General features: G+C 37.0%; 1 protein-coding gene across 7 annotated transcripts in view; it reads left to right on the forward strand.

Moving 5' to 3' along the window:
* Positions 1 to 20,325, forward strand: part of Dlg5 (Discs large 5) — an 847,504-nt gene that overhangs the window by 591,619 nt on the left and 235,560 nt on the right. For all 7 annotated transcript variants that reach the window (XR_011044295.1, XM_068372367.1, XM_068372363.1 and 4 more), the window contains 2 exons: positions 2,958 to 3,110; positions 8,705 to 8,880. Coding sequence is in view for 6 of the 7 variants with exons in the window: in XM_068372367.1 (XP_068228468.1) it covers positions 2,958 to 3,110; positions 8,705 to 8,880 (329 nt within the window). In the remaining variant the exon portion in view is untranslated. The remainder of the gene's footprint in view (positions 1 to 2,957; positions 3,111 to 8,704; positions 8,881 to 20,325) is intronic.

Consider the following 20,325-nt stretch of genomic DNA (forward strand, 5'->3'; position numbering starts at 1 on the left):
GGTTTTAAAAGTCTGAATATACATGTTGAATAAATAGGTAAATATGGTGTCACTACTTCGCGGATTTTCACCTATCGCGGCCGGGTCTGGAACCTATCTACCGCGATAAACGAGGGTTCACTGTAATAAATCAAAATGTTTTTGATCAAATGACTTGAAATTTTTCTATGATGAAGGTATTATATATGTCTAAAACATATACCTGTATAGAAGTTATGCATTTTGAATCGGAAAAAAAAAAATGCAGGACATAGCGGACGGTCCCCTTAAAGTAAGTAGCACTATAATTAAAGTGGATTTAAATTCGCCGCTACTATCTGGACTGTACTAATGCGGTTGAAACCTTTAACCTTATAGTCACTCATTTAATTATTGCATTTTTAAAGGACAATCTTTTAATAAGCATTTGAAGAATATCATCATTAATCCCTTTTACATCGTTTGGTAAATCCCTTCCAATAAAGTTGGATTTTTTTTTTACCATTCTCTCTCGTATTTATCATTGGATTAAGTCTGTTCAAATTCGCCGCTACCACCTGAACTGTACTAATGTGGTGACCGTTGACCATATGATCACTCATTTAATTATTTGAATTTGTAAATGACAATCTTTTAAGAAGCATTTGAAAAATATCATCTTTAATCCTTTTTCCATCTTTTGGTAAATCCCTTCCTATAAAGTTAGATTTTTTCCCCTTCTCTTTCCTAATTATCAATGGATTAAAGTGGATTGTGTTGAATAGTTTTCTTTCTTGATTCTCCATGTTTAAGTTCAGCTGCTCTGAAGATAACATCCTGGTGAGCAGCCTAAATATCTCCTTTGGCTTTTCCAGTAGTTTACAAAGAACCAAATCAATAATTATTATAAATTTTTTTATTTATTAAACTCATCCAATCCAAAATGTCGTCATCGAAAAAGAAGAAAGTGGATAATGAATCTCAAGTGTTCTAAGAAAAGTGGACCAATGAATTTTTTTTTACACAAATCAAAGGAAAATCAAGGTGTTTATTGTGTTCAGTGTCAGTTGCTGTTATGAAAGAATGTAAGGTAAAAAGACACCGTTTCTAAACACTCGTCTCTTTTGATAATTTTGATAAACAAGAGATAGGGGAAAAACTTTTTTTATTAAAAAAAAAATCCATGTCTGCTTCGAAGTTAGGTATCTGGTGACTATTTTTAAAACTGTTTTTATGTTTTCTGAAAAGCAGTAAATTCTCTTACATAATAGTATTAAATGAATAAATATTGTGGACTACAGCCTTTTTTCAATCTAGTTATTACCTTTAAAACTAAAATGCTTGTAATTTATTATGCAGGAAGGAATAAAATTTTATTAAAAGGAAATAAGCTGAAAATAATTAAATGAATATGATGAAAGGAAGGGAAATGAACTGAAAGAATATTGGATTCAAATTTAATTTAGATGGTGTTAATTTACGTACATGTAACATGCGGATTTTTACTGCAACACAGAGAGAGAGAGAGAGAGAGAGAGAGAAGAGAGAGAGAGAGAGAGTGTGTGTGGTGGGGGGGACTTCTAATAGTGTATTTTCAATACCATACTGCACTGTATAAGAAGCCTTAAAACATGGCATTTAATTTCACATTCAATTTTGTCTGTTCACCAACTAGTTCAAATAAACATTATCCTTTTCTAAAATTATCATTGATTTTTAATAAGATGATTGTGTTTCCTTAAAGCATTTTCGTACTTATGTGCTCAATTTTGGGTGCATTTCAGCCATCAACTGTTTATGAATTGTTGGTAGATATAATTAAGGATTTTATTGTTACTCATACTTAGACTGGTGAGGCGATGACTTTCGTATCTTGCCTTGTACTAAAGCTATAATATGTTAGTAATGTACAATTGCCTCTAAAAGTAGTATGAACTAAAGTACCATGATAGAAATCATGAGAAAATAATGTAGTGCAGTACCGTAGGTTACCTAGCGTGGTAGTCATTTGCAGGCAGGCAATGGTCAGTGAGTTGGTAGGTTATGAGTTGACCCACCCTAGGGCAGCAAGTATTTGCGGATTCTCGATGTTCACGCCTTTCTCTTTTACCTAATCTCCAGGAATATGAAGAGCCGACTGTACTGGTTCATTTTCCTGTTTACTGTTATATAAAATTCAAATACTAAGAAATACCACAATAGTACTTTTGATATACAGTATTTTGTAAAAAAAATAGTGAGTAAAATGTAAATAAATCTCTTAAGTTCTAATAATTGTTACATGTCACAAATGATACAGTACGTATTTGTAATTTGATTGTCTGACTATTAGGAATAAATAATATGGCTAGCCTACTCTTCTTACAGACACTAAATTAAGGCAAAGGAAATGCTGAATTGGAAACTTTATATTGAAATATACAGTAAAAAAATTTCTGCAGCCTGAAGACGTAAGTTATTATTAGGTGCTCTCCCCATAACATGCTTATCATCTGATGGGTGTTTGGGAAACACAGTTGAAAAAAACCTTTCCTAGGGCTAATATTTAGATGCTTGATGGAAAAAGAAAACAAAGTTAATATGTTGATGATCTTGCCAAAAATAAACCTTTTATTTTTTTTTTTTTTTGTCGGAATCATTCATTTACTAGAAAAAGTATAAAACACATTTCAAGGATATGAGGAATAAATTTAAGTTGAGTTTTATTGTTGTAAACTATAACAAAATGATGTTTAGAAATATGAACAAATGATGTCTACCAATACCGAATAGTTTTTATTCATTTTATATTTTCATTGGCTAAATGTATTTATATAGGTTATGCTAAGTAAGTTACAAGGTTAAGTTTTGTGTAGGCTAATATTGACTGAGTATAAGACCATTTCCTGAACGTAATGTTATGTTTTGCTGTGACCTTTTAGGACTCATTTGTCCTCTTAGAGAGAATTGCTTAATTTAGATATTGATATTAATTATTTTGTAATTTTTCCATATTACAGGAGGAGCGAAATGCTGCAATGCAAGAGTACACACTTGTGATGAGTGAACGTGACACCGTCCACAAGGAAATGGACAAACTGCAGGAGGAACTAACTCAGGCCAGTAAAAAGATCAAGACTATTGAACAGACCACAAATGACTCAAGCAAAGAGGTGATTCTCATAACAGTGCACTGAGAAAGCTATTTATAGCTTTTAGTTAAAAAGTACTTGCTTTGTAAGATTCAGATGCCTAACAGCTACCTTTTTCATGATATATTTTTGCTTATTTTGTTGATGTAGTACTGTTTACCTTTCTGCTGACTTAAGATGAAAGACTGCAGCAAAGGACAATGTTTAGTTAAATTTATAATTTTTCTTTGCCCAAAATCTCTCTCTCTCTCTCTCTCTCTCTCTCTCTCTCTCTCTCTCTCTCTCTCTCTCTCTCTCTCTCTCTCAGAGGTGTACACACACAGAACAGATTTAACAGAAATCTTTGTTTCCTTAGAAAGTGTCAGGTAAATATTACACATAATATAAACTTTTACTTTACTTAAGTTTTTATTCGATCATAGTCAGAAATTAAATGGCCATTCTATTTTGTCAACTGATCTGTGGCTTTAGCCGACAGCACAACGTACGTGTACAGTATATGTTTTGAAAGATGTCTACAATAATTCTTGTTTTCGATGTTATCTAAACTTCGTTTAATAATTTTTTTACTTTCCTATTATCAATTAAAGAGGTTTTTTAACAACAGCAATTACAAATTTTTTTAATTTTGGTTTTGTGTCAGCTGTTTTCAAGGTCACGATGGTATCACGATTATGCTCACATATAGTTAACAAAGTATTGTTGATATGGTTTAGCTCCCTATCACGTAATCCCTGAAGAAAAGAGTAGCACAGTTCAACAAACTCTCAACCACTTTATTAAAATGCTCATCGAACAGCAACAACAACAGACAAATCAGCTGTTGGCATTGACGATCCGCAACCATCTACATAGGCTACGCGATGTAAACAAAGATATTTAATGTAAATATTGATAAATGTAACAATTAAGTTTATTTTATACTATCGCAAAATGATTATAACAACTTAATTTGTTATTTAAACTTACAAAATCTCTCTTTTATACTATCTTAGAGCAAACCACATTCACTAATAAACGGATTTTGAAGCAAAGCGAAAAATCTATTTTTGAGTGAGATGGCCATGTCGACCTGATGGAAGCTTCCTATAGACAGCTTTCTAAGGGATATTTGGCCACAGTAATACTCCCAGAGAATTGACCATAGGTCTCCAGAATTCTAACTCCTGGTACGAGTATCCTTAAAATTTTTCTTAAAGATATCGCATAGAATCAGGGGACGTATATCTTGATACAACACATGGCAATCTTCACCCCGAATAGCGTTTTCGCTTCAAGGGGGAAGAGTGGCGAAATTGAAGGGGAGCCGTTATCAAGGTTTCCTTTCCTCCCCTACTATTACAGGGCTCCAAGATGGCGCTCATTCCTATTTCAGTAGCGCTTTCGCATGGTGTTTCTCCCTGGTTATCTAGTGTTCTAGATCGTTATTTTTGAGGATTTATTATGCATTCTCCAGCATCTTCTGCCTCTGGAAAGTTGAGTATTTAATCTTTACTGTGTATAATTTTTAGCTCCTGTCTCACAATGAATTTAGCATAAATTTAATGTGTTTATTGGAGCATAGCCGGTCACCGGAGGCGCCATTTTGGTCGCTGTCGTTCGTTATGCATGCTTTATTTAGTCAGCAGAACGACATTCCCAGTATTTAGCTTTAATGAATTACAGCTATTTAGGCAAAATTATACAGTACTAGTGAAGATATGATTATGGAAACAATTTTCCTCTTCCTAAATATGTCGATCGTATACGTTAGAGTCTCGGTGATATAGGTAGCCGAGATCTCGCCCTGCGCTAGGCTAACCTAGCCTATGCGCTTTAGTATACTTTCATACATTATCCCCGTTTACCCTCGTGTATTGTTTTATCAGTTCAACAGGAGTTAGTATATCTCCTAGAATTAATTATATAATTCGATACTCGTCTCCTTCGGAGATTTAAGGATAAACCCTCCTTCCCTCTGAGTGCCACCATGGGCGACAACCCTATCTTGGTCTTGCCATAGAGTAGTACACTCCAGCTTGACTAGGCTAGTGTTTTCTATCTTCCCCCCTTGCCGATGAGTATCCCGGCTTGGTTTTATGACAGTAACCCTGAGTATTCAGTCTTTATGCCGACAGCTTGGCTGCCAGGTGAGTAGTCCCTCCCTTGCCGGCTTACAGTTGTAGGCATAGAAAGCTTAGCTTCCCTAGTCCGCACCTGAAGTGGTAGTATAATGCCGCCACCTTCTCCCCTGCGTTCTAGAAGACAAGTCTTGTTTCGGCAAACCCTTGGCTGGAGAATCGACATTCATCTGTGTTTGGAAATGGCGGTAAAAAAATGAGTGATTACTCAAAAGTGTCACTATTTGTAAATTGCATATTTTATGGACATTTGAGTAATTAATCCGTTTTTAATTAAGTATATTTTAAATATACAGTATATCAAATGTACGCTGGCATCATGAACTTCTGTTTATGTACGCTGGCATCACGAATTCTGTTTGGTTAGCTATGTTGACATGTCAGTTTCAAGTCGTTTAGTGGGGATACCTAGCTATTTCCTTTTTATAACCCCTTCCCCCTTCCTCAACATATCTTGCTGATTATTGCTTTCCCAGAATTTAAATAACTACCTAATTCTGTGCAAGAAGATGAGAACTGCAGGATTGCATTATTTTGGAGTAAATGGAGAGCGTGGTGTTGTAAACAATTACCTAAAATAATATTGAAGTGAAGCTTAATAAGGAATTGAATTTTGCCCCATAAAGCATCACACACACACACACACATACACACACACACACACACATATATATATATATATATATATATATATACATATATATATGTGTGTGTATATATCTTCTTTGTCTGCATCTTTTCTCACTTTTATGTGGAGTCGATGATTCTGGCCAGCGTTCTCCATCTACCTCTGTCCCAGAAACATCGACCCCACATAAAAGTAGGAAAAGGTGCAGACAAAGAAGAAGATATATATACATAATATATATATACATAATATATATATATATATATATATATATATATATATATATCTAACAAAAGAAGGCATTTTTGTGGTAAGTTCTTTTCTTATAAATATGCTTTCACACTCGGTGCAAAAACTTCATGGACTCACTCGGTGAAAAGTTGATGGGTCGCCCAGTCCCTTGAATGAGCATGCCACATGACAGGCAATCTATTCTTTATAACGTTGTTCATTTTGAAGACCCTTGAATTGTCGGCATGATACACTTACAATGGTTTAACCATAAAATCTCCACTTGCATTACTGCACAGCAGAAGAGTGGGACTATTTTTCATTGGCTTGTGCCCTGGTAAAGCCTTTTCTTCTTTTGTAATAAAGGTTCTCTTCTGCATTTTTTTTTTTCAAAACACACCAGTTTCATCGGCATTGAACACCTGTTGAAAGGTATAACCTTCCTCGTTCATAAGTTTACCAAACTTGGCGACAAATTTATCGACTTCTTCCTTATTTGAACTCGCTGCCTCTCCATGCCATCTTACGCTGTGTATTCCACTTTTATTCTTAAACTTTTCAAATCACCCCCTACTAACCTTGAATACAAAATCACTGATAGTACTTGTACCAGGAGTTTTCTTCACACAATCTTCATAGGTTTCTAGTGCCTTTTCACAAATAAATGCCTCGCTAATGCTATCACCTCGTAACAGTTTCTCAATTATGAAAAATATAACTTCTCATCTTCAAGCATTTGAGGCCTTTGCTTCATCAAAGAAGTTACACATTTAGGAAGACTAGCTCCCTTTATTATATTTTTATTCGTTAAAATAGTCGATATCGTCGACTTACCATAGAGTATTCGAGAGCAAGATCTGAAATATACATTACATTTTTGTGCCTGGCAATGATTTCCTTTTTCAATTCAATAGTTTTTTGCATTATTTTCCTTTTTACTTGATCACTTTCACTCTTATTCTTCTTTGGACCCATGTTTAAGTGCTAATGAATTAAAGTAGATGTGAAAAGGATGTAAAACAAAGATATAGCACAGTGGAACGCATAAAATGAGGCAGAGCGTACAGAGCACATGTTTACGTTAGTCGACAACAACGGCCAATGCTTAAGAGATGGCGTTCGGCTTGGCAGGCTTAGTCTCGCACTGGTCGAGTACCGAATATTTGTTAGAGAACAGAAGCATTTTTAACTCAAACTTTATGGTAGAAAACCGATTTGTGCGAGCTTCGAGATGTTCGAATCCTGAGGTTCTACTACACATAACTTTTTCTACACTTTTAGTATAAATTTTTTTATAATGGGGAAAAATACTTTTCACTTATTACTTATTACTGTTTTGTTTAATTAAAGCAATACATTTGTTCATAACCAATATTATACATCCTAACATGACTATTAGAATAAAGATAACTACCATAATTTATGCAAAAGGAAAATCCTTGCAAATATAACCTTGTATTATTACAGTAGCTGTAAATTTTGTTATATTAAGATATTTCATCTGCAGATTCGGCACATACATTTTCTTTACATCTATTGGGCAAGTCAGTACTGTATATAGTTTTACTTTTATATTTATGTTGTACACATGCTTTGCCATATAGCCATTAGTGAGATGTTCTGGTGCATTTTTGTGCTCTAGTGCTTATTGGTATTCTTTTCATCTCCAGAGGTTCTTGATATTATCTCAAATAAAACTATTGTACCTTAAGAATCTTATTACTTTATGCTCGTGTAAAATATAAAAAGTAAAGGGTATGAAGGGAGGTTGTAATGTATTTAATTTGGTTTTTAGTAATAAGCATATTCTCTGGAATGCTGCAGTCCTTATGTAGTTTCTTATTTTGTGTTATCATATGATTTGCTCAGTAGTAAGTTTCATCTTCAGTCAGCATGAAGTAGTGCGCCATTGACAAATATTGCAAAATTAATGTTATGCTTTGCAAGCTTAAAATAAGAATATGATGTAGAATTGAAAATTCAGAAGTTCCACTTGTTACAAGTGACGGCAGTAGAAAGTTTTACTGCAACTTGAATACCACAGATATTAGCTGTTGTGGCTATTATAGTTATGCAACTGATCGAAGTTCAAATTATGCAAAATATAGTGCTCTTGAGAACTATGGGAAAACACTCCTTGCAATCAAATTTTTGGAAAGTGGAACTTGAAATATTTTGTATCCAGAGATCTCGTTTAAAAATATTTCAGCATTCCTACTTTGAAAACATATGTATATTGCTGATACCTGTACATATAATGGATATTTGGTAATAACAGTAATTTAAGTGCATAGAATTGCCAGAACTGTGCATCAGTTGATAAATAAATTGAAGGTATTTAAGATTAAATACTTAGAATGTTGATATGCCTAGGAAAATTTATGTAATAAGTAATCAGATAAATGATTGTCCTCCACTTTAGATTTAATATTTAAATATATTCTTTTTCATGTGTCAAGCTGGTAAGTGGTCAGTATATTTGTTTTTGCAATAGCGTAGAAAGTTTTGGTATAAATAATTACATAACAGTATGTAACACATGGCTTTCGGTTGAGCCATACTCAATGTTTTTGTTGTTGTGTAGATTAATAGTTCTTAATTTCTTCTGTGTTCCTAATACGCCATTACATCAACAGCGGGAATCTCTTCTGCTCCAAATTGAGATGCTTAAGAGAGAAATAGCAGCTTCGCTTCATGATAGAGATAAAGCTATCAAAGAATGCAATGATCTTCGAGAGCGGTTTGGTGCTAAGGAGGATACTAATAAAGAATGGGAAAGATCATATAAAGATTATGACTACAAGCAAGAAAGGTAAACTTCCCCTATTCATCTTCCTGTATTGTATTGTGTAGATTTTCATTAGTGATAAATGAATGCCCTAATTAACCTTAAATTTACAATTTTCATATATTTTGTCTCTTTATCAGATGCGTTAACATGTTATGCAATATTTTCTTAATTCCATTTATATACTGTTTATTTACACATAAAATGCACTTTATTCAATTCAGAATTGTTATATCATGTAAAATTAGTTATAACAATCCTAAAAAGTACAAGATCAGGTTGAAGGAATTTCAGCACCAAATTTTGGCAATTAGAATAGCGCCAATGTATCCCTGTGTGTCGTAAGAGGCGACTAAAAGGGACGGGACGAGGGGGCTTGGAACCCCCTCTCCTGTATGATAATCCTGTGAGACATCAAAGAGGTGGAGCTTGGGGGAGAGTGACAGCTTCCTGCACTCTAGTTTTGGGGTGTTTGAATGTGCGTGGATGTAGTACGATAAAGTAAAAGATGTGAGATTGGAAGTATGTTTAGGAATAGAAGGATTTATATATTGGCTTTGTGTGAGACAAAGATAAAAGGGAAAGGTGAAGTGGTGTTTGGTGAAATGTCTGGTAGAGTGTCTGGGATTCAAAGGGGAAGAGCAAGAGAAGGTGTGGCTTTATTGCTGAGTGAATGGACGACAGGTAAAGTAGTGGAATGGAAGGAGATATCATCTAGGTTAATGTTGGTAAGGGTTATGTTGGGTAGGGAATGTTGGGCTTTGGTCAGTGCGTATGGGCCAGGTTATGAGAAAAGCGAAGAGCGGAATGAGTTCTGGAATGAATTAACTAGGTGTGTAGAAGGACTGGGTAGAAAGAATTATGTAGTTGTCATGGGTGACTAAAATGCTAGAGTGAGCGCTGAAGAGGTAGAAGGTGTCATTGGGAAGTATGGCGTACCAGGTGAAAATGAGTGATGAGAGACTGGTAGATATGTGTGTTGATCAAGAAATGGTGATAAATTCTAGCTTTTTTCAAAAAGAAAGATAAAAACAAGTATACATGGGGAAGAGTGGTAGAAAGGGCGTTAATGGATTATGTGTTGATAACTGAAAGAATGTTTGGAAGATTGAAAGATGTGCACGTGTTTAGGGGTATGGCTAACGGTATGTCTGATCATTTTTTGGTGGAAGGAAAATTAGTTGTAGCAAAAGATTGGGGGAATAGAGTAGGTGGATGTAAAAAGGAGCTAGTGAGGGTTGAAGAGCTAACAAAACCCGGGGGTAAAAAGTAAATATCAAGAAAGGTTGAAAATGGCATATGACGAAGTGAAAGTAAGAGAAACTCGTAGTTTAGAGGAGGAGTGGAAGTTAGTAAAAGAAAATTTTGTTGTGATTGCAAGCAAGGCTGGCGTACGGTACGGTACGGTACGGTTGATATTTAGCCTATAAGTACGGTACGGAATTACGGTACGGTAATTTTACCAAGGTACGGTACGGTACGGTTCAGGTACGAAAAAAATGGGCAAATTCCGTACCGTACCTTACCTTAGGCTTGGATATCTATCACTTCGCAACTATTGTTAATGCATATTTGGACACCAGCAATTGACTGGACTAAAAAATATTTCACTTGTAGAATACTAAGGTATTTTATATTTCACTTTGTAATATACTATGCATGTGTTAATTCCTTAATTAACTGTGATGTCTGTGTCTAATTCTTGAAGTAATACCAACAAAAGTTTGAAGCATCACAAATATAATCCTATATTGTGTTCGGAAGAGTCGTCCCCCAGTAAAGCCTTATGAAGGATGATATAATAGATGCCATTATGTTTCTAAGATGCAATACATAATCAATTTGAACTCTTATGTTTGGTTAAAAGAAGTTCCTATTGGAAGGTATTTTCCTATAGCCTAGGCTACAAGCTTTATTTTATTAATGTCGAGAAAAAAGATTTAGTTTATTTTATTACATTTCAACTTTAGTTTATGAATGTTGAGAAAAATATTTAGTTTATTTTCTTACATCGTAACTTAAGTTTATCAATGTTGAGAAAAAAATATTTATTTTATTCTATTACATCGTAACTTTTGAATGTTGAGAAAAAAATTAGTTTATTTTATTACATGGTAACATCAGGCAATGCTTTTAAGTTCTATTAATGGTTAGATTATTTTATATTTTTTTTTTCATAATAAAATCCTTAAAAGAGGAAGTGATGGTTTCAACAATATTATTATTATTATCCAAAGAGTCATAATACTGGGAAATATTTTGAATAATATTTCATACACTATATTTCATGTACTAAATATACGGTATAGTTTCATGGCAAAACATGTTTTATGAATACCAAAGTGAATACTCTTGGTCTTGTATTAAAAACAAAGGAACAGTATTAAATATTACTAAAAATATCCTTAGCAGCAGCAGCCATATTAGTACGGTACGGAATAAAGGTACGGAATAACGGTACGGTATTTTTTCCGTACTGTACGGTACGGAAAAATTATTGATAGTACGGTACGAAATTACGGTACGGTATTTTAGCCAGGTACGGAGTACGGAAAAACATTCCGTACCGTACCGTACTACCAGCCTTGATTGCAAGTGATGTGTGTGGCAAGAAGTTTGTTGGAGGTAGCATGAGGAAGGGCAGTGAATGGTGAAATGAAGGAGTGAAGGTAAAAGTGGAGGAGAAAAAGAGGACTTTTGAAGAATGGTTGCAGAGTAATAGTGTAGAGAAGTATGAAAGATATAGAGAGAAAAATGTGGAAGTAAAGTGCAAGGTAAGTGAGGCAAAGGATTGGGTCATTCATATGAAGAGAATAAGAAGTTTTGGAAATAAGTGAAGAGAGTAAGGAAGGCAGGTTCAAGAATTGAAGAGACAGTGAAGGATGGAAATGGAAGGTTGTTATAAGGAAAGGAGGCAAGGAAAAGGTGGGTGAAATATTTTGAAAGTTTACTGAATGTTGAGGATAATTGGGAGGCAGATATAATTGCTGTTGCAGGTGTTGAGGTGCCGGTGATGGGAGATGAGAATGAGAGAGGGATTACAAGAGAGGAAGTGAGGAGAGCACTAGATGGACGAGAGTAGGAAAAGCATCTAGTATGGATGGTGTGAGAGCTGAGAGGTTGAAGGAAGGGGGTGTGACTTTACTTGAATGGTTGGTGAGATTGTTTAATATGTGTTTTGTGTTGTCAATGGTACCAGTAGATTGGGTTTGTGCGTGTATTGTACCACTATATAAGGGTAAGGGAGATGTGCATGAGTGTTGTAATTCAAGGGGTATTAGTTTGTTGTGTAGTTGGAAAAGTGTATGGTAGAGTACTGATTAATAGGATTAAGGATAAAACAGAGAATGCAATCTTAGAAGTACAGGATGGTTTTAGAGGCGGTGGGGGTTTTATGAATCAGATTTTTACAGTTAGGCAGATATGCGAGAAATATTTAGCAAAAGGTAAGGTGGTGCGTTTATGGATCTGAAGAAAGCGTTGATAGGGAAGCAATGTGGAATGCGATGAGGTTATATGGAATTGGTTGAAGGTTGTTGCAAGCAGTGAAAAGTTTCAACAAAGGTAGTAAAGCATGTGTTAGGATAGGAAATGAAGTGAGCGATTGGTTTCCGGTGAGAGTGGGGCTGAGACATGGATGTGTGATGTCGCCTTGGTTGTATAACTTGTATGTTGATGGAGTGGTTAGAGAGGTGAATGCTCGAGTGCTTGGACGAGGATTGAAACTGGTAGACGAGAATGACCATGAATGGGAGGTTAATCAGTTGTTGTTTGTGGATGATGCTGTACTGGTTGCAGACGTGGAGGAGAAGCTTGGCCGATTAGTGACAGCATTTGGAAGGGTGTGTGAGAGAAGGAAGTTGAGAGTTAATGTGGTTAAGAGTAAGGTTATGAGATGTACGAGAAGGGAAAGTGGTGCAAGGTTGGATGTCATGTTGAATGGATAGTTACTTGAGGAGGTGGATCAGTTTAAGTACTTGGGGTCTGTTGTTGCAACAAATGGTGGAGTGGAAGCAGTTGTACATCAGAGAGTGAATGAAGGATGTAAAGTGTTGGGGGCAGTTAAGGGAGTAGTAAAAAATAGAGGGTTGGGCATGAATGTAAAGAGAGTTCTGTATGAGAAAGTGATTGGACCAACTGTGATGTATGGATCGGAGTTGTGGGGAATGAAAGTGATGAAGAGACAGATGTTGAATGTGTTTGAGATGAAGTATCTAAGGAGTATGGCTAGTGTATTTCGAGTAGATAGGGTTAGGAACGAAGTTTTGAGTGTGAGAACGGGTGTAAGAAATGAGTTAGCAGCTAGAGTGGACATGAATGTGTTGAGGTGGTTTGGCCATGTTGAGAGAATGGAAAATGGCTGTCTGCTAAAGAAGGGGATGAATGCAAGAGATGATGGGAGAAGTACAAGAGGAAGGCCAAGGTTTGGTTGGATGGATAGAATGAAGAAAGTTCTGGGTGATAGGAGGATAGATGTGAGAGAGGTAAGAGAGCGTGCTAGAAATAGGAATGAATGGCGAGCGATTGTGACGTAGTTCCGGTAGGTTCTGCTGCTTCCTCGGTGCCTTGGATGACCGCGGAGGTAGAAGCATTAGGGGTTTTCAGCGTTATGAAGCTTTATCTGTGGTGGATAACGGGGGAGGGTGGGCTGTGGCACCCTAGCAGTACCAGCCGAACTCGGTTGAGTCCCTTGTCAGACTGGGAGGAATGTAGAGAGGAGAGGTCCCCTTTTTTGTTTCATTTGTTTGATGTCATCCGCTACCCCCCAAAATTGGGGGAAGTGCCTTGGTATATGTATGTAACAATTTCTTGGCTTAAGGCACTGCTGGAATATATTTTTGAGCCCTCCTATCATTGTTATTTACACTCTCTCTCTCTCTCTCTCTCTCTCTCTCTCTCTCTCTCTCTCTCTCTCTCTCTCTCTCTCTCTCTCTCTCTCCTCTCTCTCTCTCTCTCTCCTCTTCTCTCTCTCTCTCTCTCTCTCTCTCTCTCTCTCTCTCTCTCTCTCTCTCTCATCTCTCTCTCTCTCTCTCTCTCTCTCTCTCTCTCTCTCTCTCTCTCTTTTTTGCCCAAGTCCTTCAACCCACGTACAGTATAAATGCTGAACCTCTATCATTGCATTATTTAACTCTTCACTATGTTACCAATCATTGCTATCTATTTCTCTGGACTTGTCAAGGAGTGATTCTCATCAGACCGTATTTCAAGGAGTGATTCTTATCTGGCTGTACTTCACATCAGGTGATGCCCCCAGACCTCCTTTGAGGAAGAGTACAGCTAGTGGCATAGAGAACAATGAGTTGGCAGGTAAAATTTTAATAAGATCCATGGATGCTAGCAACCCTCAGTCAAGGAAATGTCAATAGCAACAAAGGGGAATGAGCAGGATGCTTTTGTGACCTTTTCCAAGTTTAGGTTACTCTTACCCTGCTTTGCTGTGAATTGATCTCACCTTGGTGGAAGTAGCTACATTTCTCATTTATATATGGCATAGAGAAAACAGGGAATAGGTACTCGGCATTCAAGGACCTCCCCAGCCTCCTGTTACTGGACAATCTTCACAAACTCAGGACTGTTAACTGGCTGAGAACCTTATGTTGCTCTCTCTGGCATATCATGGTTATTGTCTTCCCTTTTAGGAGGCAATTATACCTTCTCTTTTCTACCAACAAGTTTGAAACAGTACTCCCAGCAGACATTAATTTAACACTTTTACCCCCAGGCTATTTGGAAATTTCCAACCCTTAACCCCCAGGGGTTATTTTTCTTCAAGCACATTTTGCAGTATATATATTTTTTTTAAATGCTCTAACAGCCTTAATTTTCATCATAGAGAGGTCAGGTTGGTCTCATTCTCTTGGAAAAATGCCTGAAGTTTCTCAAAAAAATTTCAAAAATATGCAAAAAAAAATTTAAATAGCAGTTTTTTTTGCAAGGACGTACCGGTGCGTCCATGGGGATAAAAGGATGAGTTTCGTGAAACGTACCAGTACGTCCTTTGGGGGTAAAAAGGGTTAAGGATGTTGGTGGAGAGGTCCATTCTATGCTAAGTATGAGCACCATTGAAGAAGTTCCATGTGTATCTCTGTGTTTCTACAGAAAGCTATCTGTAGCATGAAGGTCTACAAAAAGTTAGGTCTTAGCTGAACTATCTGCTAAAGCTTACCAACTTCAGAATGAAACACTGATCTGGTAAAATGATTAATAAAAAGAGAGCTTTTTGGTTTGTTTGGACTCTACATGCTTACTTCCATATCCAAATCCACCTGACTTCTGGGAAGTATTGGTTTTGTCTGGTTGGACAAGGTTGCTCACTTCCTTATGTTTCAGTCTAGTGACTTTTCTTCCTGTGTTTATGAGAATATATGTGGACAGGTGGAGAGGAATGGCAGGGAACAGTGAAATTAGGCCAAGAAGACATAAAGAGGTTTAGCTCCTTCAAATATCTTTGTTCTATTTTGAGTGAAAATGGAAATCTTGATGCAGAAGTCATTCATAGAATTCACTGTACATTGATGAATTGGTGAAAGTCATCAGGGGTACTTTGTGATAGGAGGATCAGAGCAAAGGTTAAAGGAAAGTTTTATAAAAGTGTTGTTAGACCAGCCATGTTCTGTGGAGCAGAGACTTGGCCAATTTATAAATAAAGAGCAATAAATTTGCCAATAAAGAAAGAGCAGGAAATAAAATTTGAAGTGTCCTAGATGAGAATGCAGAGGTGGATGTTTGGTACCACAAAAAAAGATAAGATCCGGAAGGAATTAATCAGGGGGACAGTCAAAGTATTTGAGGTTTCTAAGAAAGCTCAGGAAAGAAGACTGAAATAGTTTGGTCATGTCATGAGGAGAGAAGATGAACATGTATGTAAAAGGGTTATGAACATGGAGGTGGAGGGCAGAAGAAGGATGGGAAGGCCATAATTCAGGTGGAAAGATATATTATTGAATGACCGTAAGGAAAAGGTCTAAGAAAACAAGATGCACAGGACAGAGGAAGATGGAGAAGGCTGACTAGAAACAGTGACCCCATATAGAAATGGGAGAAGCTGAAGGCAAAGAAGAAGAAATTCACAGAGTGTTGGTAACTGTGCCATACTGTGCCCACAAAATGGACATATAACTAGCTGACCGTAACAATTATGCCCTTTTCTCACCATATATTTGACAGGAACTTAGCCTTATATAACCTGACCCCTTCCATAAAAGCAAAGGATTGGTTTATGAAGATCCATACCACTGAAGAGTGAAAGATCTTTGGTTGGGCAGAATTCAGTGACTAAGTTCAGCCCTTAATCCTTTTCTTAAAGGTTACATCCTTAACTACAGAGAAGTGTGAAGTAGCAATATGGAACCTATTCACTCAGAAAAGCTGGTTTATATTTGCAGGTTACTTTGGAAAAGCTGGTCCCCTTTAGTAGGTTCACAACCTAATCTTTTCAATTTCATTTAGGAAGCTTGAACTCACTGTCCATGCCAGGCTGCATCCTAGTCTTAGTAATAGAGGAGGTAACAATTGATTGCAGGAGAGTAGAAACGGAACCTGGGTAGGATGTCCCTTGATTTTTGACAATACAACTGACCTGCCAAACCTATGCAATCAGGGGATTACTCATTCTGGTGATCTATGCCCTATAGAAGTAATATAAATCTTTACTTGGGAAAAAGAACAGGATAAAAAGCATCCCAAGATATATCTTAACTCACACAACATAGCAAATTCCAGTAACAGAAGAGATTAGATCCCCCCGTTGGTAAGGTTCCTTAACATGGGTATCTGCAAGGCAGAGAGTTGTGGCAGACTTTGGTAATACCCTTTATGCAATAGCCCTAAACTGAAAACTGCCCATGCATTTCTCCTTTTAGCCAGACCCAGCTGTATGGGCCATAGACAGAATTCCAAAGATATGAGATTACCGGGAAGTTTATACCTTCCCACATTTTAGCACATTCATGATCTTTATCTCATTTTGATTTCTGAGATATAGGGTTTTGGACATGTTTGATTGGCCTTTCCTAATTAGAAGATACTACTGAAACAGTGCCACTTCCACAGGTTCCCAGACTAGCTAGACACCCTCCAATTTCACACATGAAGACTATCAAAGCTGCTACATCCACACCATGCAAGTTGAATGCTCATGCACTTATGCTTTTAATTTTATTTCTTTGTATCTTTCAAAGAGACAAAGGAGAATTGTCCTTAGTCATTCATCAACCATCTCGTGGTTGCTTCTTTGGTGCGTTTTGGACTTTGCACAAATAAACACATATAGACTGGCAGCCTAGATCAGTTTTGTTACACAAACAAGGTACCAATATCTGCAAATGAAAATATCTATGGGGTATCTAAAATATGCAGAAAAGTGCATCTGCCTGGGTGTCACTGCTACAAAAGGGTGCCATGCATCCCTAAAGAATTTCATCCATATGAAATGCTAGAACCTAAGATCTTGCTCATTTTCATAATAAGAATAGTGATGCAAGACTGATCTTATATGATAGAGCTTGACTGTCTGAAAATCTTTTTCAATAAACTGTTCCCCAAAATACCCTTTTCTCCACGTTAAATGACCTCACAACCCCACATGTTTCCTCTTTCAGATATTGGTACCTCATTTATGTAACCAAACTGAGGTAGATACAATACTTTTGAAGGGGTATGTTATTAAAAGACAAAAATATCGATTCCCAAAGTGTGAGCAGCAAGACGAGATTTTACTACCGCATTGTTCGGTTAAACCTGTCATCACTTCACTGTTGTTAGCATTTTGAAAGTAAACCGAGCCTCGATGAAGAGCTCTTGCAGCGATAAGGGGACTGTCCAGTTTTGACCAAAATGACATCATCTTAATCAGTGGAGTTAGCATATTTTGAGAAACTGAGCCTGAGGAATATCCTTGTTCATGAAATATGTCATCATGGGTGGACACATGCTGCCCTTTTGTTACAACACCACTTGGTCCAGATTTCATCAGAAATTTCTACAAGAAGCTTCCATGGCGTGATCGATGTGGGCGTTTTTGAGGAGGCTAATCAAGACGCAGAATTGTTAAAAAAATGCCTTCTATGGAAATGACTACTGCCACTGTAATTAACTCTCCCCATACAGGGGTAGATAGACTTCAAGAGGAGATTGTCTGAGAGAGATAGGATAGGACATAAGACAAGATAGGAACTGTCTGAAGCAGATGAGAACCAAGTCCTGGCGAGATAAGAAACAGAGAAGACCAGAAGTCTATAGAGCCAGTTTCCCGCCTTCCCTTCAGATGACAAATGCCTATCTCCTAAATCCTGTTATGGCTAAGAAGAGAGAAATTGAAGTAGCCACCCCTTACTGCTTGTGACAAGAAGTAGCCAACGCTGCATACACCCTGGCCTTAGTTCAACACTATTATCAAATTCTTGGAAAAGACTTTGTATGTCCCATCTTGATGCCAAACTTTCTGTGACGTCTTCAAATCCAGTCGTCTAGCCAGTTTCATCTGAACTTCAGCCACCCTTCTGCAATGCTCTCAAGCCTGAAGTCTCCGTACTAGTATTGTCTCAGCAGCTGCAGAAAACTATTCCTCAAGTATTTCTACTTTACTGACTGTTCCCCTTTTCTATTAATGTTTTGATGGATTTGGTTTGTCAGGTAAAGTAACCATAGAAGTAACATTGATTTTCTCTATAAGTTTGTGAATAAACATGTTGTGTTTTTTGTGAGTCTCTTTTTATATTCATTCCCCATGTTTTATTTGGCTGTTTTTGTACAGTTTTCTTTCAATTATTAATCAATTAATTATGATTGAACTAAATGCCTTGTGATATCATCATCAATTTTGAAATCTGGATGCCGATTGCCATTTCGTTCACAATCAACTTTGTGGTGGAGATCCAGCAGAAAGGCCCAAATGGTATTGAGATGCTTCACTTTTGTCATTCATACTCTACCTTTGGCTTTATTCTGTTCCTTCCGTGGATAGTGAGGCTTGGCCTTCAAGGAATTCCTGCTTGTTTGTATTGAGGTTGTTCTTTACAATTTTAAGGAACACTGTCCCTCTGGCAAAGGAAAGTCACTTATAGGGCACAAATGTGTATTAGATCCTACGAGGTCTGAGAAGTTTTAATTTCCGTGCCGTTCAAGCATAAAGAGCTATCTGACATGTTAATGTGGAGGTACTAATATGCTCTCCTAATTTTACATTTGTTGCAGCAAGACGAAGTAGTTTGGAGGCTTGGAGAGCAGATCCTTCTTTGCTCTATACATATATATCTAAGTATTTAACCATCAATTTTGACTGGTCGCCTACACTAGTATCTAATAACCAATCAGTCAGTTCTCCCAAGAAGCATTAGAAGATATTTGAATGCTCTGGGGGGTATGTGGAGCATAGGTACATCATTTTGGATCATAGTTTTTCTAATATTTCATTTATTTTAAATTTTATCTTATTTATATTGCTGGGGACTGTAGTCTTCCTGGTGAGTCAACGCGTCAAATTGCTTAACAAAGACTTTGGACGCTTTTGTGTCCGAACTTGCAGTCTCCTTATGCCACTCCACCTACTGGATTCCAGACCATTTCTTGAATTTTTCAAACCATCCCTGAGAAGCCTTGAACTCTGGGGGTGTCTGCTTAGATGTTCTTTCTCCTGCGTCATCTTCGGCCTGAGCACGCACCAGTTCACCGAAAATAGCTCTGGCCTTCTGGTAGATTGTCATCTTGGTGATCGTGTCTCCAGTGATCTTCTTGTCCTTAATCGAAAGGAGAAGTAGCCTCTCATCATGGATGTAGTTCCTCTTGTTGGAGAAAACAGTCACGCCCTTCAACGATGTTCTTGCTTTGATGGCTTCCTTCTGTTTATGGATGATGCCTATTGTTGACAGATATCATCCATACTACTTATCGATCACACTTAACTGCATGCCAGGCTCTTACCTCTTGATTATTTCAAGCTTTGTCTCCATAGAAAGCATCATCTTCTATTTTTCCTGCACATCTGCAATTTTCTTGTGACCTATGGCTAATAACCTACAAATTTAATATTGCAACATGATACAGTACAGTAACTAAGGCCCGAAAGCGAAATTACCAACATGAATTCAATGTGAACGATAGCGCTTCTGAAACGAAATGATCGAGGAACTTCTCCTCATGATGAGATAGATGCTGACCAATAGGAGAGCAGGATTTTATGGTGGTAAGTAGGATCTGAGTAGGGAGATAACCGATGGGACTGTTCGAGGATGGTGGCGAGTTTACATTTTAGCGGCACGCAAATTTTGAAATTATTCCCAGCGCCTGGGCGAATCTTGTACAGTCTGCGTCAAAACTGATGCAACAGATTTCAGAGGATTTTGTTCGAAATTCACTAACTGGCAATTGGAATGCGTATCTCTAAAACATTTTTTCGTACATTGAAAGCTCTGTCAAGCAAAGTAAATTTTACATATGATGCACTAATATCCTATCTATGATATTTATATG

Source organism: Palaemon carinicauda, chromosome 4 (genome assembly GCF_036898095.1).
Source record: "Palaemon carinicauda isolate YSFRI2023 chromosome 4, ASM3689809v2, whole genome shotgun sequence".
Classification (NCBI taxonomy): domain Eukaryota; kingdom Metazoa; phylum Arthropoda; class Malacostraca; order Decapoda; family Palaemonidae; genus Palaemon; species Palaemon carinicauda.